This window comes from Nelusetta ayraudi, unplaced genomic scaffold (assembly GCF_046127955.1).
Source record: "Nelusetta ayraudi isolate G7.1 ecotype Tasmania unplaced genomic scaffold, CSIRO-AGI_Nayr_v1 ptg000229l, whole genome shotgun sequence".
Classification (NCBI taxonomy): domain Eukaryota; kingdom Metazoa; phylum Chordata; class Actinopteri; order Tetraodontiformes; family Monacanthidae; genus Nelusetta; species Nelusetta ayraudi.
Window position 1 is genome coordinate 140,001 of NW_027466278.1, and position 21,851 is coordinate 161,851.

The 21,851-nt window shown below is 49.0% G+C and overlaps 6 protein-coding genes across 16 annotated transcripts in view; 2 read left to right on the forward strand and 4 right to left on the reverse strand.

The window, feature by feature from the left end:
• Window positions 1-2,486, reverse strand: part of ubr7 (ubiquitin protein ligase E3 component n-recognin 7) — a 3,510-nt gene extending 1,024 nt beyond the window's left edge. The window contains exons 1-8 of one of the 3 annotated variants that reach the window (XM_076016470.1): window positions 2,307-2,486; window positions 1,761-1,884; window positions 1,460-1,593; window positions 1,306-1,366; window positions 1,139-1,234; window positions 985-1,038; window positions 257-362; window positions 20-123 (exon numbers count right to left, since the gene is read on the reverse strand). In XM_076016470.1, coding sequence (XP_075872585.1) covers window positions 20-123; window positions 257-362; window positions 985-1,038; window positions 1,139-1,234; window positions 1,306-1,366; window positions 1,460-1,593; window positions 1,761-1,877 — 672 coding nt within the window. In that variant the 5' untranslated portion in view covers window positions 1,878-1,884; window positions 2,307-2,486. Of the gene's footprint in view, window positions 1-19; window positions 124-256; window positions 363-984; window positions 1,039-1,138; window positions 1,235-1,305; window positions 1,367-1,459; window positions 1,594-1,760; window positions 1,926-2,306 lie in introns of all 3 variants that reach the window. The other 2 variants (XM_076016468.1, XM_076016469.1) reach the window with 2 other exon arrangements.
• Window positions 2,487-2,597: 111 nt separating this feature from the next.
• Window positions 2,598-9,070, reverse strand: LOC142882023 (uncharacterized). 7 transcript variants are annotated; one of them, XM_076016478.1, is made up of 8 exons: window positions 8,409-9,070; window positions 4,742-5,044; window positions 4,033-4,311; window positions 3,848-3,958; window positions 3,669-3,755; window positions 3,548-3,576; window positions 3,262-3,306; window positions 2,598-3,185 (listed from the first exon to the last, which is right to left on the reverse strand). In XM_076016478.1, the coding sequence occupies exons 1-8, from the start codon at window positions 8,515-8,517 to the stop codon at window positions 3,084-3,086; spliced, it is 1,065 nt and encodes a 354-aa protein (XP_075872593.1). In that variant the 5' UTR covers window positions 8,518-9,070; the 3' UTR covers window positions 2,598-3,083. The 7 variants fall into 7 exon arrangements, with proteins under 7 accessions (XP_075872593.1, XP_075872587.1, XP_075872588.1 ...); XM_076016472.1 differs by lacking the exon at window positions 8,409-9,070 and adding an exon at window positions 5,196-5,682 and having other exon boundaries at window positions 3,268-3,306; XM_076016473.1 differs by lacking the exon at window positions 8,409-9,070 and adding an exon at window positions 5,196-5,678 and having other exon boundaries at window positions 3,878-3,958.
• A 1,000-nt stretch (window positions 9,071-10,070) lies between these two features.
• LOC142882034 (uncharacterized) lies at window positions 10,071-11,505 on the forward strand. The gene is made up of 2 exons (XM_076016497.1): window positions 10,071-10,325; window positions 11,057-11,505. The coding sequence occupies exons 1-2, from the start codon at window positions 10,145-10,147 to the stop codon at window positions 11,131-11,133; spliced, it is 258 nt and encodes an 85-aa protein (XP_075872612.1). The 5' UTR covers window positions 10,071-10,144; the 3' UTR covers window positions 11,134-11,505.
• tmem251 (transmembrane protein 251) lies at window positions 11,304-15,678 on the reverse strand. 2 transcript variants are annotated; one of them, XM_076016495.1, is made up of 3 exons: window positions 15,516-15,678; window positions 14,001-14,257; window positions 11,304-12,338 (listed from the first exon to the last, which is right to left on the reverse strand). In XM_076016495.1, the coding sequence occupies exons 2-3, from the start codon at window positions 14,224-14,226 to the stop codon at window positions 11,935-11,937; spliced, it is 630 nt and encodes a 209-aa protein (XP_075872610.1). In that variant the 5' UTR covers window positions 14,227-14,257; window positions 15,516-15,678; the 3' UTR covers window positions 11,304-11,934. The 2 variants fall into 2 exon arrangements, with proteins under 2 accessions (XP_075872610.1, XP_075872611.1); XM_076016496.1 differs by lacking the exons at window positions 14,001-14,257; window positions 15,516-15,678 and adding an exon at window positions 12,837-12,967.
• Window positions 14,538-18,686, forward strand: LOC142882031 (interferon-induced protein 44-like). Of its 2 annotated transcripts, XM_076016493.1 has the most exons (8): window positions 14,538-14,574; window positions 15,055-15,138; window positions 15,539-15,572; window positions 15,674-15,863; window positions 16,692-16,832; window positions 16,900-17,068; window positions 18,199-18,299; window positions 18,401-18,686. In XM_076016493.1, exons 2-8 carry the CDS (start codon window positions 15,120-15,122, stop codon window positions 18,575-18,577), a joined length of 831 nt encoding a protein of 276 aa, XP_075872608.1. In that variant the 5' UTR covers window positions 14,538-14,574; window positions 15,055-15,119; the 3' UTR covers window positions 18,578-18,686. The 2 variants fall into 2 exon arrangements, with proteins under 2 accessions (XP_075872608.1, XP_075872609.1); XM_076016494.1 differs by lacking the exon at window positions 14,538-14,574 and having other exon boundaries at window positions 15,042-15,138.
• Window positions 18,687-18,797: 111 nt separating this feature from the next.
• Window positions 18,798-21,632, reverse strand: LOC142882029 (interferon-induced protein 44-like). The gene is made up of 7 exons (XM_076016485.1): window positions 21,524-21,632; window positions 20,930-20,981; window positions 20,644-20,839; window positions 20,104-20,250; window positions 19,846-20,017; window positions 19,420-19,520; window positions 18,798-19,285 (listed from the first exon to the last, which is right to left on the reverse strand). Exons 2-7 carry the CDS (start codon window positions 20,977-20,979, stop codon window positions 19,076-19,078), a joined length of 876 nt encoding a protein of 291 aa, XP_075872600.1. The 5' UTR covers window positions 20,980-20,981; window positions 21,524-21,632; the 3' UTR covers window positions 18,798-19,075.
• Between the last annotated feature and the right edge of the window lie 219 nt (window positions 21,633-21,851).

Below are 21,851 nucleotides of genomic sequence, written 5' to 3' on the forward strand. Positions count from 1 at the left end.
TCGGGTTTCAAACTCTCACCTTCTGCTCGGCGGGGGCGGGGGCGGAAGGGGCGGGCACCTCCGTCTGGGATTGGCCGCCTTCCTTCTCCTCCTCCTTCACCTGGACGCCGCCACCTGCTGGAACTGAGCAGGAAGTACGTCACACAGCCGGCAGGAGTGCAGGAAGCTCCTTCAGAACGAGTGTGTGTGTGTGTTTTCTCTGTCAGCGATGACTGACGGGTGAGCGCGCTCAGTTCAGTGGGCGGAGCTACAGTACCTGCCAGGTGTGCAGCGTAGGTCCAGAGGAACAGGTGTTTGTTCATGCACGATTCACAGATCATCTCCTGCAGCTCCACGCAGTCTGGAACAGCACAGCCCAGGTGCTGCACACACACACACACACACACACACACACACACACACACACACACACACACACACACACACACACACACACACACAACGTGACACTATTATGTTCACATTATGTTGAGATAATTTTCACATTCCACCGCGATACTGAACAATGTTTTTTTTTCTTTTTTTCCTAGGGTGGCAGCAGTGCGCTTCCGTGGATACCACACTGCTGGTAATATGGCAGCGAGATGATTCTTTCTCCGCCCCGTGGCCACTTGAGGTACTGCAGCCAAAAAACCCATACTGCCCCAAAAACAGCGTTTTTCTGCATTAAACCGAAATACAAAAAGAAACGCCTGTAAAACGGCTGACAGGACAACCTTTAACCTTAAAGGTCAAAGGTCATTTCAGGTCAGTAGGAATCATTCTGTTGCAGATTTTTAGGTCCTGGACTTTTAATCGTTGTCATTCTTTTTTTTTCCAGAAAAGACTTTTTACAAATCCAGCGTGATGTCACGGCGTCATGCGTAGCTGCTGTGTCTCGGCTCCTTCTCATTGGCTGATGCGCCCTGATGCATCATGGGACTTAGAGAGGCGTGGTATGAAATGCTACATGCTCTCTGTGGAAGAGGGTGGAGGAGGTCTCACCCTGCCGTGCAGCCAGTCCTCACACACCACACACTGGATCATCTCGTCCTCCACCTGCACAGACACACACACACACACACACACACACACACACACACACTTTGAGTGGAGCCCCCTGGAGGATCAGAGCCCAGGCGGTGCTGGCTGCTCTCACCTGGTCCTCTGGGTCGGGGTAGGGCCGGCTGCAGGTGCAGTACAGCCCAAAGAAGTTCTGACTGTATTTATTCAGACTGTTGACCTCGTCCTTCTCCTGCAGAACAAAGTTCAAAGGTCAAAGGTCACGCTCCTGGCGCACGGTGTCGAGGCGCTGGCTGGACTCACCGGGGAGAGTTTACACTGGAGCCCCGAGAACTTCCTGTTTCCACAGTCACACCTGAAGTTCCTGCATTGCCCCCAGGAGACACCAGGTCACTCAGTGTGTGACGTCACAAAGGGTGGGGGGTGAGGGGGGGTGGGGGCTGCAGCAATGTCCCACCTTTTGGTGTAGAGTTCAAAGAGGTCGTGGCCCTCGTGACACTTGTAGGAGCAGGCCAGACACACGCCGGCCGGCTCGCCTCCCTTGGGCGTGCAGGTGCTGCAGGCGTAGAGCGCCTGCCGCTTCACGTAGCCCTGCACACGCACGCACGCACACACACACACACACACACACACACACACACACACACACACACACACACACACAATTAGATGTAAATACTCACAGTCAATACAACATCCATTACAAACACTGCGCTGATGCTAAGCTATATGCTAGCACCGTGCAACACCGGGCTGACCTGAGGGTAGGAGCAGTGCTCCGCGTCACTTCCGGCCAGCACGGCCGACGCCTCCTCCTCCAGCTCCTCGTCCTCCTCCAGCACATCCACCAGAGACACCGTCTGCTCCTCCGACATCCTCGGCCTGATACCCAAACACACACCCGGCTTCAGAACCGGAAGCGCCTTGTCACGTGTGGCGGTGATGCGTGGAACCAAAATACAAGCACGCAAAAAACAAAAAAACAAACAAAAAAAACAGACAGGTGTGGAGGAGGCGGACCGGAAGCGGTCTGATCTGTGACGAACTGCTGTCCGGTTCTCATCTGACCGGAGCTGAGAAGTTGACAGCGCCACCTACAGCCTCCCGAAGGCAACAGTGTGCCCTTACCCCAACCCTAACCAACGGACCAATCAGCGGTCAATCAACGACGAAAAGTACAGACAAAAACGGAAGCAGTCCGTTGAAAATAGACACGGCTGTCTTTAGAGTGGGTGTGTTAGCTCCAGGCTAATGCTAACTGCTGTGGCCATCATCGTCCGGAGAAAGAAGCAAAGAAAACCTACCGACTGCAACACGGAACCGGGCAGGAAATCCGAGCGGACCGTCCGCTGCACCGGGCGACCTGCCTGCGAACCCGCCGACGGACACTGATCGATTCCGGCCGGTGCGGTGCTGCGAAACCTCGGCTCGTTCCAATCTTTGTTGTCGACCCGCCAGGAGCAGACAAGCGCTGGTGACAGCTTCCGGTTTATTTCCGCAAATCGTATTTGGCGGGAGCCCGGTGGGGTCAGAGTTCAGCGGTGAAAAGCGTAAATAAAATTGAAAGTGAATCGAGAAGAGAATAAACGCCAATGTCAGAGGTTTTAATGGAAGCATTTTAATGTTCATAATAGCGAAACAAAAGTGTAAATAAGATTAAAAAAAAACCGATTAGAAATAAAGAATATAGAGATGAATGTCATAGTTTAAAGAATACAATCTCTGCCAGATGGAAAAACTAGAAGCAAAGCGAATTTAACTTAAACCCCCTAGCTCCCCCTGCTGGGGACATTTGGCTCGACACAGCAAAGGTTCTCAGACAATGGAAAACTTTAAAAACTAGTATTGAGTGAATTATTTTCCATTGAAATCCCAATGTGAAGCTGCTATGAGGCTGGAAAAACAGGCTGAGTGACGTGCTGCGTTTTGAAAGGTTTTCTGAATGAAGACGGACACAGTTGAAAGTGTGGCAGCTTTTGAATGAGGCTCCAGTTTGAGACAGGCTGACTTGGTGTGTTGGTGGAGGTCAATCAGCAGAGTGAGTCTGCCTTTAGTCTCCACAGTCCTTCTGTGGAGGCTTTTTATCCATCCAACGTGCTGACGTTGCAGTAGAGGGTGGACTCATCAGCTGCTCCACCAGAGGGCGCAACTTCACCTCCATCTTCACCGTCTGTCACCTGCACCTGGGTTGGAGGTCAGATGATGATGATGATGATCATCATGGTCCAAATAATTAGAATGAAATTGTGTGTTTCTCACTCTGACTTTGGCTCCTCTCTTGGTGTAGCTGACCACCAGCTCCCCCTACATCCAACCACACACAACTGCGAGTTAGTGCTTCCTGTGTGTGTGTGTGTGTGTGTGTGTGTGTGTGTGTGTCCTCACACTGTGCTGTCAGTGATATTCTATTTTTAGATGACTCAGCTCTTGTCAGTTTGTGTTGTTTTCACCAGTGTTAAAACAACTCAAAGAACAGTGTGTTTTTAAATGACATAAATCAAGTGACTTGAAGTCCAAATTGTGCAAACACACAATCTTCACTCACTGTGTTCTCCTCCTGAAGTTTCTTCTTGCCTTCAGACGGAGACACAGACAGTCAAATCTCAGCTCCTCAATGCAAAGTTCTCCTCAGAACAAAGTTTGATGAGTGGAAAAGATGCTCCCACCTTTGGCTCTCTTCCAAAGTAGAAAGTCCACCAGGATGCACATGACAACGACCACAAGCAAAAGTGCCACAAGGTGGCGCCACCAGCCTGGAAGAACAAAAAAGCTTAATTTGAAACTTGACTTGTTTCAGAGGTGAATCCTCCAGAGGCTGAAGAAACTACACACGTGGCTGAACCACCTCCAGGCTGAGGCTCCTCAGAGTTCTTACCAGTGTTCCCAGTGTTCCCAGTGCTCCCAGTGCTCCCAGTGCTCCCAGTGGTTGTTGGTCTTGGTGTTGTTCCATCATGGCCTGGGCAAAAACATTTTAAAAATCATTTTGTCCTTTCATGGCAACAGGTGTGACTTTACTGGTCCCAGTCTGACCTTCAGTCTGACCTTCAGTCTGACCTTCAGTCTGACCTTCAGTCTGATGGATGAGAGGAAACAGCTGCACATCAGTAGAATCACTCCACACCTCACAGGAGAAGAGCTCCTCCTGGAGTGGCTCCTCACAGTCTTGGCACATTGCTACAGTGTGTTGGCTTCCATACCTGGGTTCAGGTTGTGAATAAGGTTTTCCATCATACAGCCACCTCACTTTGTGTATAAAGGAACCTTGTGATGTCACAGAGCAGGACAATTGATGGTTGTCAGTTCTGGTCACTGGTGAAGACGGAGGAGAAAAACAACAACATGGTAACAAAGTTCATCCCTGCAGACAAAAGAGACAAACAGCCTTGTTTCCAGGAAACAAAGGTGAAATATTCCTCAGTGAAGAAGCTTCAGGAGAAAATGTGAACAGAAGAAGGAAGGAAAGTTAAACATGGAACCAACAGACTGTTCATGCAATAAACTCAAAACAATGGAAGACAATTACAACTTCTTCAAAACATCTTCATTCAAATCAATAGCAGCTTCACTTTGTTGCTGAGAGCTAATCAAAACATGGGACACAATGATAGAAAGTGTGTCCTGGAGCTGCTGCTGCCAATGTCTGACTTTATGAAGAACACACACACACACACACACACACACACACACACACACACACACACACACACACACACACACAAGATTAGATTTAAATACTCACAGGTAACAACCGACAGAAAAATGGTCTCTAGATCTTGATATGTACCACTCCATCTGCAGGTGAACAGTCCAGCAAGCTCCTCAGTGATCTTCATGATGTCCAGAGAACAGTCACTGGTGAGAGACAGTGGGCCATATTCTTCTACATATTGTTGAGGAACCTCCCCCTCTTTAACCAGGAGGATCATCTGGAAGGACCTCCCAGCAAACAGCCAGTTAATACTCCTACAGCTGTGAAGCTGTCGTCCACAGGGTAAAGTAACTTTGTCTCCGTTCCTGACGGCAACAAACTGACGCTCTGCAACTGTAAGAATAAAGGGAAATACAGTTTAACTGTTTCCAGACTCTTTGATAGAGTTTATATTAAACTCAGGATGTCAGGAAACGCAACCTCACTCTCTTCTTCCTCACAGGGACAGAAACATTTGTGAAAATGATATTTTTTCCTTTCTTACCTGCAACAGGGAGCAGGAGTGCGACAAACACACACATCTTCACCCAGTGGCCTCCAAACATTCTTCTGTCTCGCTCCACTGCCAGTGTGCTGCTGACAGCGGAGGACATCGAGCTGCCGTCTTCTGGTAAGTGAGCCGTGAGAGCGGAAGAGTTTTGTAGTTTTTTTTCCCCCAAATACTGCATCATACGAGGAAGTTGCAGTTCAGACTGATTGCAACAGAGAAACAGCAGCCAACGACTTTCACCACGGAGGGAGAATCAAGAGAAGAGGAGAAGAAATGACATCACAGCTAAAAGTGTGACTGAAGGCCTGTTTCTGTCTCCACTGTCCTCCAGCCTCCTGGACACTGACCAGCAGTACCACCAGAAAGTGGAGGGGGGCAGTGTTGCACAGTGGAGTTGACTGTAGGTGCGACAGGAAAAGACAAAGTCAACGGAAATGACTGAACTTAGAGAAAAGTGGCCCCAGAATGATGTCACTGTAGCAGCTGGGCAACAGGGAGGCAGTTCCAGCACTGCCCTCCTGCCCGGCCAGGATCAAACCCGCAACCTCCCACTGTCAAAACACTCTACCCTTAGACCAGAGTTCCCTACAGACACCAGAGAGGAAATCTCTTCTGAAACATCCTTCACATAAACTACCACAACTAGACATTCAAAAACAGAAACACAGTGGCTCTCAAAGGCATTTTTATCATTTACAAACGGGCTGAATGAAGACGGACACAGTTTACAGTATTGCGGGTTTGAGACAGACTGACTTGGTGTGTGTGGCAATAATATTACAATCAGAGATATTTTGGATGTAGAGAACCAGAGTCTGCCCTCTGATGCTACAGTCCTGGTCTGTGTGGTGCTGGAGGTTCCACTCATCATCTGCTCACTTTGACGGTGCTGTAGGTCACCGCATCGCCTCCGTTGTCCTCGTCCGTCACCTCCACCTGTTGTTGAGGTCACATGATGTAGTAGTGATGAAGGTAATTATGACTCTCTTCAGGTTCACTGCAACCAGTGGCAGCTTCAATATCAAATCTTCTCCCATATTCAGTGTAGGATTGTGTTTTTATGGTGGTTCTCACCGTGACTTTGGGTCTTTTCTTGATGTAGCTGATGGACGCGTAAGAAACGCCCTCATCAGGCTCTGCCTACATCCACGCCACACACACACACACGCTGTGAGTCAGAGATTCATTGTGTCACATTGCTGTCACGTCACTGAGGTCTCACCACTTGTTGGCGCTCCTCCACACTGGACTGGTCCACCACAGGGTTGGAGTTGTGTTGATGTATTTGCTCATATAAAGTGTTCTGGAAGAAAGAAATCCTGTTTTCTCAACAGCTTTTCCAGGTTTACACCAAATAATTGTGTTGACCAAACCACGTTTGTGTTGCTGCTCTTGATATTTTTAGACCGCTCTGCTCTCGTGTCATAATTGTGTCACTTCTTCTTTTTTGCTTGTTCCCATTTTTAAAAGAACTCAAAGAGAAACACGTTTAAAAACAAAAAAAAAACCTTACTCCAAAACATAGAAACAATGATTGGAGTCAGAATGGTGCTGATAAACAAAGTGAACTCACTGTGTTGTCGTCCTGTTGCGTCTTCTTGCCTTCACAACGAGACACACAGAGTCAACTCTTGGCTCCTGAATGTAAAACTCTCTTCAGGAGTTCCATCAGTGAATGTTCTCACCTTTAGCTCTGTGGCAGATGATGACGACCACCAGGATGGCCAGCAGTGCCACTGCAGCTGCAGCTGCCACTGCGAAGGACCACCAGCTTGGAACTGGAACACAAACAGTGTGAAAGTCATCAGGTTGATTGGATGTTAATCTGTTATTGCTGATTAGACTTCTTCACGTCACCAATGACCCCCCCCCCCCCCCCCCAACAACAATCAGTTCCAATACAGAAACTCATTTCTTTCATATTTTTGACTTTCATATCTGTGGTAATAATCAGCTTCCTGGAGATGAACCACTGATCAGCCCTCATGTGTCTGTGGGAAGCTTCTTTTAGAATTCAGCTCTTGGTCGCCTGCTTGCTTCACACTATTAGAACTTCCTCCATCACACCAGCCAACATCCTGTTCAAAGTAGCTGCTGCTGCTGCTGTTGCTGCTACTGCTGCTACTGCTGCTGCTGCTGCTGCTTCTGCTGCTGCTGCTGCTTCTGCTGCTACTGCTGCTGCTGCTTCTGCTGCTACTGCTGCTGCTACTGCTGCTGCTGCTGCTACTGCTGCTACTGCTGCTTCTGCTGCTGCTACTGCTGCTGCTGCTACTGCTACTGCTGCTGCTGCTGCTGCTACTGCTGCTACTGCTGCTGCTGCTGCTGCTGCTGCTGCTACTGCTGCTGCTGCTACTGCTGCTTCTGGCTGTGAGGTCCAACTTCCCTTTGGCTCTGCAACACGCCAGTGCTGCAGTTGCAACATTGGTGGTGTTGTTGCATCATGGCCTGAGCAAAAACATTTTATAATTCAGTGTGTCCTTTCATGGCAACAGGTGTGACTTTACTGGTCCCAGTCTGACCTTCAGTCTGACCTTCAGTCTGATGGATGAGAGGAAACAGCTGCACATCAGTAGAATCACTCCACACCTCACAGGAGAAGAGCTCCTCCTGGAGTGGCTCCTCACAGTCTTGGCACATTGATACAGTGTGTTGGCTTCCATACCTGGGTTCAGGTTGTGAATAAGGTTTTCCATCATACAGCCACCTCACTTTGTGTATAAAGGAACCTTGTGATGTCACAGAGCAGGACAATTGATGGTTGTCAGTTCTGGTCACTGGTGAAGACGGAGGAGAAAAACAACAACATGGTAACAAAGTTCATCCCTGCAGACAAAAGAGACAAACAGCCTTGTTTCCAGGAAACAAAGGTGAAATATTCCTCATCATCTCTGCCCATTCTTCCAAGAATCAGGCTCCATGGTGGTGGGCCAAAACAGGGTGACACACACACACAAGGACCTCCCAATAAACACCCAGTCAACACTGCTACAGTTGGGAAGCTGTCGTCCACAGGGTAAAGTAACTTTGTCTCCGTTCCTGACAGCAACAAACTGACACTCTGCAACTGTAAGAATAAAGGGAAAATCAAGTGGAAGCATTTCTAGACTGTATTGAAGTCAGGATGTTAGGAAGCAAAGCTCACTTCCTCCTTCTCAACTTGGACACCATCATTTGTGAAAAAGTCTTTGGCATTTTTTCAGCTCTTACCTGCAACAGAGATGATGAGTGTGGCAAACACACTCACACACATCTTCACCCTCCGGCTTCCAAAGGTTCTTCCGTCTCGCTCCTCCACCCCTGTGCTGCCGACAGCCATCACTCTGCTAACTGTGAAGACCCAGTTGAAAGAAAAAAGATCTCTGATGTTTGTGAGTGGCAGCTTTTCTCTGGAGTCTCTGAGGTGTTCAACATGGAAAACAGAGGAGATCAGTTCAGCTCTCTGAAAGCTGGCAGCCTGGAGAACATCTCTGCCTGAGGACGTCCAGCTGCCGTCTACTGAGAAACTGAGGCGTGAGATCGGAAGAGTTTTTTGTTTTTAATATAACATCATGACAGGAAGTTGCAGTTCAGTGTGAAAGCAAAGCCAAGAGAGGAGAAATGACCTCCGAGCTGCAGGAGTCTCTTCATTTCTGTCTCCACAGTCTATTCGACTAAACTGCAGGTGTCATTGTGTTGTGTGCCTCTCTGTCATCTGCCTTCATAAATTAGACAATAAAATACAGAATAATTCAAGAATTGCAAAAGGGAGAAGCTCAGCGTCAGTGTCGAGGACAAGTGTCACGCGGCCGCAGATGGGACGAAACCCAGTAGTGAAACAGCAGCAGGACACCATGGCTGCAGATGCTGCCCACGGTCATCAGAACCAGGGGAACGGGCAGGCAGGTACCAGGACAAACTGGGTCGGCACCAGGACAAACTGGGTCGGCAACGGGGAACCCGTCTGGAGGGAAGTGCTGCAATCTGGCAGAGTGACTGCTGAGCCGGAGCTGCAGACAGCTGGAGCTGATGGCAGGGGAGGAGCTCCAGGTGTGTCAACGAGCCGAGGAACAGCCAGGTGAGCGTGGAGGTTGTGAGGCAACACCTTTGCTGTGTCTCAATTCAGGTTCTGCGTCCTTGAAGTGCGCATTTTGAAAGGAAGTTGCGTCATAGCACTGCGCGAAGGCTCCTCCCACTTCCCGAGGGTGCTTAGGACGCTGAAAATGTGCCCTCGGAAATACGCACTAGTTTTTAGCCGATTCCAAGGATACACCGCTACTATCCTTCGCGCACTTGGGTATCCCATGATGCTTTGCGTGCTGCTGCAAAGCATCGTGGGATCCTCGGAAGTCGGCTGAAATTAGCGGCATGTACTGGTTAAGACACAACATATAAATCTAAATATTGAAGTTTCACATAAAGTATCCAGTTTTTAACGTAGGATTTTATTTATTTGATCATCCAACGGCAGATGTTGTTGTTAGATGGCGAACCAATGGTTAGCTTGATGCTATGAAAACGTCACTTCCGGGGTTGGCCAGCCGGAGGGAACGGCGGTGACGAAACGAGGAAATACGCCGAAGGCTAGACCGTCCCGAGTGGTTACCAGGGAGGCGGGGTTTGGTTCGTCCCTCTAGGCTGGGAACTCTAAGAACGCTTCCTTCAGACGGAGGACACTCGGTCTCAAGGGTGCAGAACCTGAATTGAGACCCAGCACTTGTTTTCAAACCTTGTCGCTTGATCAAAGAAAAGATGCTGCAACCCCTCAGACCGGTTTGTCAGTGATTGGTGCTTTGTTGTTTCTGGCGTAAACTGTCTGCTGGACACCTGGGTTTCCCCGGAAGGAAATTAATTATCCATCCATCTGACTGATCCTTAAGAACTGCATTTCCCATCACCAACGTCACGTGTGCGTGGCGGCGGCGTGCTGACGCAAAGTGACGTCGCGGCGGGGCGGAGCGAAGAAGATGGCGGCGGCCGTGCGGGCAGAGCTGCGGCTCCGCGGCGGCTCCACGGAGCAGCTCCGCGTCGCTGTGGATGACAACCTGGCGTCGCTCGGCAGCGGGCTCCGCGAGCTCCGCGCCAGCGTCTCGCGGCTCCTCAGCGAGCTGGTGGAGCGGGAGAAGGCCCTCGGCGCCTGCGCACAAGGTGAGCGCGACTCCCATGGCTTGCATGAGCTCGGCTCGCGCAGCCAGCCGCGGAAGCTACATTTCTTTCCCCAGGGGGAAACGGGAAGGGAGGAAGGACGTGGTTGTTAACGACGTCCCCAACTCATTTGATTGGTGGCTGCAAAGTCTCTCACTTCTACCTCGCGTGCGAAGGGTAATCACATAGGCAACAGTTCACTTTTAACAGTTGGTAGCTTCTGTGGCTAATGCGAAAACACAGCCCCAGAGCCATTTCTTCACTGGCGTTTTGCTGTTCTTCATGTCCGCACTGTCTTGTATGAGAGAGAGAGAGAGAGAGAGAGAGAGAGAGAGAGAGAGAGAGAGAGAGAGAGAGAGAGAGAGAGAGAGAGAGAGAGAGAGAGAGAGAGAGAGAGCGCGCAGGAATGAGATTTTCATTAAAGTTTTCATTTCGAGTTTTAGGTTGAAATTTCGTGAATAAAGTGGAATTTTAATTGTTGTTAATAAATCGCAAATGTACTTTGTCAAAAAAACAAATGTAGAAATATGGCTTTTATTTCATGTTTACTCCTCATGAACCTTTGCGAAGCAGCGGCTACTCTTCCTGGGGTTGACATACTTTCAGTTTTACAATATAAACATGACATTTGGGGGCGGCGGGGGGCTGTAATGGAAACGAAGCGGAAACTTTGAAAGTCCACTTTTGGAGGGTTTGGATTACAAATATGATAAAGTGCGTCTCCCTCTGTGCAGCCGGTGAGGAAGAGGAAGAGGACAGCGACGACGCCGACGGTGAGCCGCACCCTCAGGCTAAACGCCACCGACACTGACTTGGCAGATGACGTCACCTGCTCACGTTAAACTCGCTGCGTTTTACCGGAGTGGCGCCCAGCAGCAGCGGCTCCTCAGGCTACTGGTGTGTCCGTTGACACCTGGGACACGACAGAGGACTCCTACCCACAATGCTTTGCGTGCAGGGAAGAAGCGTGGTTCAATACAGTCATGTTGGAAAAAAAAAAAATGTTTTATTTATTTCGACAAAGTGGCGCTGTATATTTCTGACGAACGGCACAAACAGTGATTCAGTTTCTCATTGTACATTTTTGTAACTTGATGAAAAGAAAAGATGTCAGACCAGGAGTGCAACCAACACAATGGCATCACAACCAGTGTCACTTTATTAAATATTTTTTTACAGCTGACCAGCTGGTTGTTGTCAGGTCAAGTGTGTGTGTGTGTGTGTGTGTGTGTGTGTGTGTGTGTGTGTGTGTGTGTGTGTGTGTGTGTTTGTACAAGTTTCCCGCCATACGGTGTTTTCAGATGCAGCGGGATCTGTGCGTCTGATTGGCTGTTTCCCAGGGGGGGGCGTGCACAGGGCACTGCTGATTGGATAACACAGGGCTCTCCAACGTGAGTTCACCGCAGCAGCAGCAGGACAGTGTTGCAGTGTCTCCTGGTCAGTCCGGCTACAACAGGCCGCAGAGGGGAACACAGGTGCCTTGTTCCCGACAGTCGCCACTGAGGTCGCGACCCCTGCTCTCTCTCAGAACACACGATGGCTACCGCCAACCAGAGAGTCAAGTCAACCCGTTTTAAGGCACGCAGGAAGTGACATCACATACAGCGACTCCTCACGTATCGATGAGCGGCGGTTCCCTGTGATTGGCCGGTTTCCGTGCGGCCAGGTGGCGGCGGCGGCGGCTGCAGAGCAGCGCGAGGCAGACGGGAAGAACGCAGTAGCCCACGGCTCGCGGGTCGGCCCGCGTGCAGGAGAAGAGGAAGAGGAAGAGCTGCAGGTACGGCAGCAGGAAGACCGGCGCCCACGTCCAGGCGGGAAGCGCCGGCAGGCGGGCGCCCACGCTGCGGTACCAGGCTGGCGCCGGCGAGGGCGTGCTGGCCCCGCCCCCTTGCAGCACGTGCTCCACGCTGACGGTGTGCACCTCAAAGACGTAGTAGACGGCGGCGGCGCTGAGCAGGAGGTAGAGGGCCACGCCCAGCCATCCCATCCTCTGACGGAAGTTCATCATCCTCCATACTGTCGGGACACACAGGGAGGGGTCAGTTACAGGAAGTGGTCACTTGCGAGAGGGCGGGATCAAATCAGGAAGTTCGTCGATTATCTTTGTGACTGTTAGCTGTGAAATCAAGTCACAACTCCTGGTTCATCTTTCCTGATCAGTTCTGTTCTTAGTTGGAACTCAACTTCTCGTCTCTCAACTACAGTTGAACATTTTTCTTTGCAATATCTGCGTACCTCGAGGAATAGGAGCCCTGCTGTTGACACAGCGCCCCTTGCTGGTGTGCAAAAAGACTAGAATGCCTGCACAGTGGCCGGGAGCGCCTGTTTACGTGCCAACATCAAGCCTGAGAACTTTTACTTCTGTTCTGTTTGGCTTTATAACTGATGAGACTTATCGTATATTAAATATGATGAAGTCATATTGGTGAAGCCAACAGTTACTTTGTTTGTACATTGCAAATTAAAATAAAGATTTAAAAAAAAAAAAAAAAAAAGCAAAATAAAAGCACTCACTGTAAGACGCCAGCTGCAGGGCTAGCTGGCTAGCTGGCCCTTTGTATTGTATTGTGTGCGCAAAAAAGAACAGACAAGAAGCATCAGCCGCTCTTGGGTGAAGTCCGGTGTTTGGGATGAACTCCCTACGACATGTTGACTGGCCAGGCTGCCTTTGTTTACTCGCACCTGTAGTTGTCCGAGCTACAGGAGATGTTAAAACCAGGATGTGATTTCGCTTGTTGCCCTCGCCACTGCCTGTTAGTAAATTAATTATTCGACGCTACACGCACTTGTCCCATTTTTGTAGCATATTTAACCAGAAATGGCACGTAACGCAGTCGTGCTTGGAACGTTGTGTAGCTCCCTCCTGGTACTGACGCCCAGGTACCCACGTTTGTTTTTGATGATAATAATAATAATAATAATAATAATAATAATAATAGTAATAATAATAATAATAAATGTAGGTGTGTCCATTTAAAGGTAAGCCGATCGCTAAATAGACTTCACACGGATAATAAGGGCACACACACACGAACACACTTCATTAAAACACCTTCCACCTCTGTAAGTTCACACTGTTTCGACCAGACAGACAATGAGACATTTAAATAACACGGAATGTGTTCACTTGGACCCAGTTAAATATGCTATTAATTTATTTTTTTTTAAATAAACGGAACAGGTGCGAGTAGTACGCCACTTCGAAGAAATGGTTTACTAACAGGCAGTGGCGAGGGCAACATGAGAAATCACTTCCGGGTTTTAACGTCCGCTCTGCTGTAGCAAGCTAGGACACCAACAGATGCGAGTAAACAAAGGTAGCCAGTTAACGTAGTAGCGAATTGAACCGAAACACCGGGCCGGTGTCGACAACTGTGGCCGTCACCTCCAGCACGTCCAGCACCTCAGCCGCTGCTCGGCCAGAGTCCGGGTCCTTTTTAGCGGCGCACTCCTCCAGCTCTGTTCATCTTGCAACCGGAAGTGCGAGCATCGAGCCGCAGCCGGTGTGGTTCTAAAACACCAGCAGACTGCTAGGAATGTCCGCGGTGTTGTGACGAGCTGTCAGTGGCTCACATGATCGGCCTGCACAGCGCTAATATGATATCCCCAGACAGCTGCTAGCCCCCCCTGCTAGCCTGCTGCTAGCCCGCTAGCTCTGGCACCTTCCCGGCTCCTTACCTTCCTTCACACGGTCGCTGCCCGGCTCAACCTCTGCTCCGGTCCCGGTTCGGCTTCTCCGTGCTTCCCGGGGACCGAGACAGACAAACTCTCCTGGAAGCTTCGAGCACAATGCTCCTCTCTCTTCCTGTTTTGTCGTCTGACAGCCCCCGGTGACGTCATTGACTGCCCTGCAGCGCGGCCTGGCGTTGAAAGCGTTGAAAGCATCGTTTGTCGAAGCACCCATCCATCCATCCACTGTCCAGACCCGCTTGTTCCTGCACTCAGGGTTGCGAAGTTGAAAAAACAAAAAAACAAAAAACAAAAAAACAAAACAATAATTATAACATTTAAATATGTCTCTGGTTGTGAAATATCTGCGTGCACTGTTATTGTATAATTTGCAAGTCTTTCGACGAACGTGAGTCGGGTTGTTTTGGTGAAAATGTCATGTTCATACACAATATCAAGCTTATGAATAAAACTCCTGTCAAACAATGCGTTTCCTGCGGCCCCTGTTTCTTCCTGTTTGCACTTTCACTTTCAGTTGCTCAGTGTTTTTCTCGAGAAGTCGGCAGACGACGAGCAGTAAGAGGTAAGAAATTAACTCGTCGTTCGTCATGAAAAAAAAAAAAATCAATCCTGGTTTCGTCTGAATGGTTTGTACGGTTATTTTACTGATATTTCTCCACAAAAGGGATTTTAGAAAACAGATTTATTTCAATGACTCTGGTTCATTCTCTTGCCATGAGAGCAGAGTGCCTTCATTACAGCCTGTACGTCTGTGGAATCACAGGAGTGCCAAAATGATGAATAAATACATACGTAAATAAATATAAAGAGAAATAAATAAATACAATGATAAAGGTACATTTTGTAATGTCTTTTCCCTTTTGTGGTTGTAAAATACATATGGAAAAACAATGACAAAATCCATTTTAGTTTAGTTGAGCTTAAATTCTTTGTTTAATACTGTTGACTTGTTTGCCATTTGAAAAAAAGAGCGGAGGTGAATCCCGAGGGATGAGCTGAGCTGCACGTCTGACTTGTTGTTGCCTTGTTTACATTTGCATAGACAGTTTGACGACTTATGGTCGTCGCTGAGATAAGAAACAGAAGAGGAAGAAGAAGGAGAATACAATGGGCATCATCTGGTCCTGTAAGACCTCTTCACTTGTTTTCAGAGGCCGTTTACATGGAGATTGATTTTTTTTTATTTTTTTGAAATCACACATTTTTCGAAAACGCTCTCGAAAAAAAACATTTTTTTTAAACGGGAAAATGTTTTTAAACGTTTTCCCGTTTCCATGGAGACGCTGGAAACTACTGAAAACGGTGTAGTACTTAAGCCAGACGTGATGTGGCGCTCATTTCCAGCGTCCCCACCTAAATGGAAACATTTTTGAAGACGGCTTCGTGTAAACGGGGTTTTTTTTTTCAAGAGCGTTTTTGAAAATCGTCGATTTAAAAAAAAAATCCCCAGTGTGAGCGGCCCTTCGTGTCCCTCCACTCGTCCAGACGTGGGACCTGTCTCACCTGATCTGCTCTCATGTCTTCAGATGTCGCCGGGCCCTGGAGGAATGTCGAGTGGTGGTGAGTGAGTTCACCTCCGGCGTTCTTCACTGTCTGGACTCAGGAAGTGGGCGTCTCCTCACGAGACACTGGTTCTGACCGTCGTTTCCCCTTGTGAGCAGGAATAATCAGGAGAATGTTAACTGGTTGGGTTCCTGCGGACCTGAAAAGCGGCCCATCAAGATTCTCCTCTACGGGCCCGTCGGCGCTGGAAAGTCCTCGTACATCAACTCGGTGCAAAGTGCCCTCCGCAACAGGATACACAACCAGACGGCGGTAGGAGCCATAGGTGGCAGAAGTTTCACCAGAGGGGTGAGAGACGGCGCCGCCTAGTGGACGTTCACCTTCACCGACAGAAAAGACAGACGGGAGAAATTCTAACAAATATCGATTCTTAGGGTGAATTCCACTTCCTCCCTCAACCCTCAATCTCAAACATGCGCGCTCCCGCGAGGTGCAAGTGCTGTCCCGATTCTAAGAAGGTCCAGTTGAGGGACGAGTTTCAGGGCTGTATCGCCCTCAATATTGAGATTCTCCAGCACCGCCCTTGGCAGTAAGGGCTACCCAGAAGGCATTGCGTATTTTCGCCAAGACATCTTCGAAAAAGATGGCGATGTAAAAGCGAGCTACAAATGGAAGTATTTTCTTAGTTAATAAAGATATAAATATAACCAAACCATTTTATTGTCTTAGTTCAAGACTTTTTTTTCTGGATTATTGACATCGTTGTTGCGTAAAAGTTTTTTTTTTTTTTTTTTACTTTACGAGGTTTGTCAACCGGACCGGCGGTCCCGGCTTCACGTTAATTGTGTACATCGTTGTGTCACGAAGGAGGACTTCTTCCTTTCTCGTCGTCTTTTTCTTCTTCTTCTTCTCCTTCTTCTTCGTCGTTGTCGTCTTCTTGACTGACTGGACGTAGCTTTGGCGTAAGGCCGCCCCCCACAGTCTGAAGACGTAACTGCACTTAAGGGGTGTCCCATTTCTAAGTCACGAGATACCCTTACACTTATTTTTGAGGGCCAAGATTGAGGGTTGAGGGCGAGGGTTGGGGTTGAGGGTTGAGATTGAGGAGTTAAGTGAGGAATTGGAATTGGCCCTTAACTTCAAGTCTGTGATGAGGTGGCGTTGTGTTGCCGACAGTACACCGTCCACACCATCCCGAGGGAGGGTGGAGGCCTCTTCCCCTTCGTCCTCGTCGACACCGTAGGGCTGGAGAAGGAACAGCCAACGGAGGAAATTATCAAACAGGCCTTGAGGGGCCGCCTGAGGAGTGGCTACGAGGTGAGGAGGTCCGTACACCCGTCCTGGTGGTTTCAACCCGTGACGGTTTCCTTGTGTGTTTTTCCAGTTCAAGGCCGGCGAGAACATCTTACAGGACCCGTTCTACAACCACAACCCGGTGGCCGCGGACCAGGTGGACGTTGCGGTCTGCGTCTGTCCTATGAACATCGCATTTCCCCTGGACGACAGGACCTTGAATGGGATGCAGGCCATCACGCTGGAGGCCAGAGACCTGAGTGAGTGAGAGCTTCTCTCTTTTGTCCTCTGTCTTTGTTACCGTCGCTTCAAAGTCCAGTGGGTACAATTCAGAGATTTTTAAAAGAAACAGCGCCATCAAGTGGTTACATTTTAGATTGCAGCCAGTGAACTACGGTGGCCTGGAAGTCACTTCTTGTCCTGATTTATGATTTGGTAAAAGCGTAATGTACTGCCTATGAATATATTCATAAAAGTGTACACTCACAAGTAATTTGGTTTCCTCAATGGTTCTTATTGATATATAGGAATATGCACTGATTGAGGGTCTTGCTCCCAGCGAGCTGCCGTCTTGCGCTGCCATATTTCTAAGGAAGCCTGGTGTGGACAATCAGCTGCCTTACCGCATTTCACATTTAGGGTGAATGCTGGTGTCTTCAAATAAACCAACAAAGAAGAAGAAGGTGGACGAGGTATCCAGGTTGGTGCGCGCAGGCCACCGTAGCTCACTGGCAAAGCTGGGAGAGGGTTGATGAGCGAATGAGCGCTGCAATCTAAAATCGGATCACTGGATGGCAGAATTTTATTTCTTTTAGCTCTATGTACATGTATGTATGTACATATATATATATGTATATATATGTATATACATATATATGTATATATATGTATGTACACATATATACAGTATATATATACACACATATATATATATATGTGTATATATATGTATATACATATATATGTACATATATATACACATATATATATGTGTATATATACATATATATATGTGTATATATATATATGTATATATATATATACATATATATATATATATATGTATATATATGTATATACATATATATGTATATATATGTATGTACACATATATACAGTATATATATACACACATATATATATATATGTGTATATATATGTATATACATATATATGTACATATATATACACATATATATATGTGTATATATACATATATATATATACGTACACAGAAAACCAAATTAATTTAATTGTACTGCCAGTATACACTTTTGTTGACGTATTTATGGGCGGCACTATGTTGTGCTTTTGCCAAAATAAATAAATAGATAATAAATCAGCCCATATTTTACACACTGGACCCTGACGTGCTGCTCCTCCCCTGCAGACATCCCTCACCTGGCCATCCTCACCAAGGTCGACCTGGTCAGCCCCCTCTCCAACTGGAACCTGGGGTTTGTCTACAGGGAGGCGAGCATCAAGCTGAAGGTCGACCAGACGCTTCCATCCGTTTTCACCGCCGTCCAGTAGCTTCTGGCTGCCGAAGTTCAATCTAATCTAAGTCTCTTGTGCTGTGGTGTGGTGACCAGATGGAGCAGTTCAGCGCCGGCGTCGGGATTCCCATGAACTGCATCTTTCCGGTGAAGAACTACCACGAGGAGACCAGCCTGGATCGCGACATCACAGCGCTGGTCCTGGACGCCCTGAAGAACATCGTCACCACCGGACTAGATCACTTCGAGGAGGTGCAGCCTCGGAACCAGTGAGCGGAACCACTGTGTTCCCGTGTGGGGGCGTGGCTTATGCCCGGCTCCTATTTCTTTCGGTCATGCAGAGAAATGTGAAATGTTGCTCAATAAAAATTCATGGAACACAGGTTTTTCATTTTCATTTGCATCTTCAGTTGACGTAGCATTAGCCTGGCGAGCTATCGCGTCATACGCTAGTCTGCTAATCACAACTTTAGATGATCCTGATGGAAATAGCTTGTTTTTTTTATCTTGTGTAAACACATGACAGCAGGCTGAAGTGCAGTCTCTCATATTTATTGGGGCTGATGGGAGGTAAACGGACAGGCAAGTTCGTGTGAAGACAGAGAAACTGAGACGTTCTGCTCTGCTCACGAGTCATCGCAGTCTGACAGTTAGAGATAGGTGCATAAACAGATAGATATGGATACGGATACTAGACAATAGATAAGAAGTGACTTCCTGTCTGACAGAAACCACGGAAGCCCCTCTGCCTTCGACTGGCATGAGGGCAGGTCAAAGGTCGCGACCGGCTTCAGGCCTTCCAGTCTCTTGGTTGCTGCTGCTCTTGAACTGGAGGTAGTCCAGTCCAAAGTTGAGGATGTTTCTCAGGGCGTCCAGGACCAGCGAGTCCACGTTGTGTCTGGTGGCGTTCTCTTCGTGGTAGTTCCTCACAGGGAAGATGCAGCTCATCGGGAGGCCCACATCCGCACTGAACTGCTCCATCTGCCAGGCACACACACAACAGTGAAGTGGTCACCGCTGACCCCAGCCAGCTCTCCTGTAGGAGGGGCTACTGGGAGGTGGACAAGCCAGCGTGTTTCAGCTGCAGCGCCACCATCAGGACCACGCAGACTGACCTTCTTCTTCAGCCTGCAGTCTTGGTAGACGGCGGTCAAATCCTTCTTGATTTCAGGGGAGCAGAGGTCAACCTTGGTGAAGATGGCGGCCTGAGGAATCTCTGCGGGTGGAAGAGAAGAAGTCAAACCCCCGACACTCACGCTGGTCCCTCAGAGAGAGAGAGAGGGGGGGGGGAGAGAGAGAGAGGGAGAGCGCGAGACAGAGGGAGAGAAAGAGAGAGAGAGAGAGAGAGAGAGAGGGAGAGAGAGAGAGGGAGAGAGGGAGAGAGAGAGAGACAGAGATAGAGAGAGAGAGATGGAGACAGAGGGAGAGAGGGAGAGAGGGAGAGAGAGAGAGGGAGAGCCCGAGACAGAGGGAGAGAAAGAGAGAGAGAGAGAGAGGGATAGAGCGAGAGAGAGAGAGGTGGTGGGGATCTGGTCTCTCACCAAGGTCTTTGGCTTTCCGCCTGACGGCCCGGATCTTCTCCAGGACTCTTTCATTTATCGTCTCCGAAGTGTCTGCAGGCACCACGTAGACCAGGACGTGGACTCTGTCGTTGTCACTCGGAGCCGAGTTGTAGAAGTCGTCGCCCTCCGACAGCGGACTGTCCACTTTGAACTGGAGACCATGTGGACTCAGAGTCAGACGCACTGGGTCGAGGTGGGCGATGGAGAACACGTCGATGGATCTGGAGACCACCTCACCTCGTAGCCGTCCCTCACGTGTCCCCTCAGAGCCGCGTCCACGTCCTCCAGCAGGAGGCCCAAGGTCGGGTCCAGGCCCATGATGTCGGTGAAGACAAACGGGTAGCAGAGGGCGGAGCCTCTCTCCCGGGGCCTGTAGGTGGTGTACTGGAGAACCAGCAGCAGCACCGGGACAGCAAATACAGACCGAAGCAAACCAGCTTTTTGAGTGACGCTTCCTGTTTTGATGTTTAGATTCATTTTTTTGTTGCATGGCTTCTTAATGCGGAAGTGTTGTCATGTAAAAATAGCTTTGTTTTTAAGTTAAAACCACTTTGTTGTCCTGCTTTTCTACGATGTACTGCCGAAGAAAACGCACTTGACAGATAAAATATTAAAATATTGAGGCCGTTTTGTTTTCTTTGAATTGATGAGTTCTCAGGTTGCTTTGCGCAGCTGGTTTTGTGGAACAGCAGTAAAGTGCAAGACCGTCGGCCGAGGAGATGCTGCAGAGGGATCGATGAGTGAAGAAGAAGAAGAGGGCCGAAGGTTCCTCCCTACCTTCCTGGTGTAGCTCGTAGAAGCGGTGTTGTCCACGCCGGCCTGCGTGTACATCCGTCCCTGCAAGGCGCTGTGGACCGTGTTGATGAAACTGGACTTTCCTACTCCCACCGGCCCAAAGAAGAGAATCCTTATCTGCTGCATGTCGCTGTCGAGGAGGAAGTCCTTGATGTACTGGAGGTCCGTGTCTCTCTCTCTGCTCAGAGGAGGAGGAGGAGCCTCACATCTCCAACAAAGCAAACCAACCAGCGGAACAAGCAGGGACGGAACCCGGAGCAGAACTCACCCCCACCGGATGGTCCTCCACGGCTCGGGCTTGGACCACAAGAATCCCATGGCTGAAGGAGAACACAACGTCGGGGCAGGCAAAGTCAACACAAAGTCAACACAACTCCCCCGACAGTCGCAGTGGCCTGCAGACACAGAGCGGAGAGGCTGATCGACGGGAGGCCAATCAACCAATCGGGTGGCTTCCTTTCCAGAACAGCGAAGGATATGAAAGTTCTGCTGCTGCTGCTCAACCTGCTTCCTCCACGAACCATTGCTGAGAGCGTCTCGTGTCCACAAGATGGCGCCAAACCGCAAGCATGTCTGCAAGTGAATGTAAACGTTGAAGTGGGAACTCACCTGAACTAAGCTGTCAACTCGGGGTGGGCGGCAGCAGCAGCAGCAGAAACTCGGCGGGAGGAACTCTGGCGTCAACTCGATCCGTCCGAACCGACACCGGCATGAATCCACTTCACTTTCACTTTCACTTTCACTTTCACTTTGACACGCCCGAGGTTCTGGAAAGAGGGACAGCAGCAGCAGCAGCAGAAGCAGAGACTCAGAACCAAAGTGTACAAACGTACTCACTGACTCACTGAGTCGGTCGTCTCACCGGTTCCTCCGGAGCCGCAGTCTGTCAAGAGAGTCCCCAGTCTGTCGGGGCGGAACTGCGGAGGTCCTGGAAGATCCACAGAGGGTTTGTTTTGTTTTGTTTTTGTTTTTTTTCTCTCGCTGCCCGGTCACCCATTGGCCACGAACTGACGTCTCTGGAAGGGGGAGGGGCAAATGGAGGCGGAGGGGCAGTGAACTAAACTAAACTATTAAATTACACATGGAAATGAATTACACAAGTTGAAAAGACGCCCTGGAACCGGCGCAGCACTATGAATCTTTCAGGACCTTTAAGGCGTTTTACTTGACTGAAACCGCTCCCCCCCCCA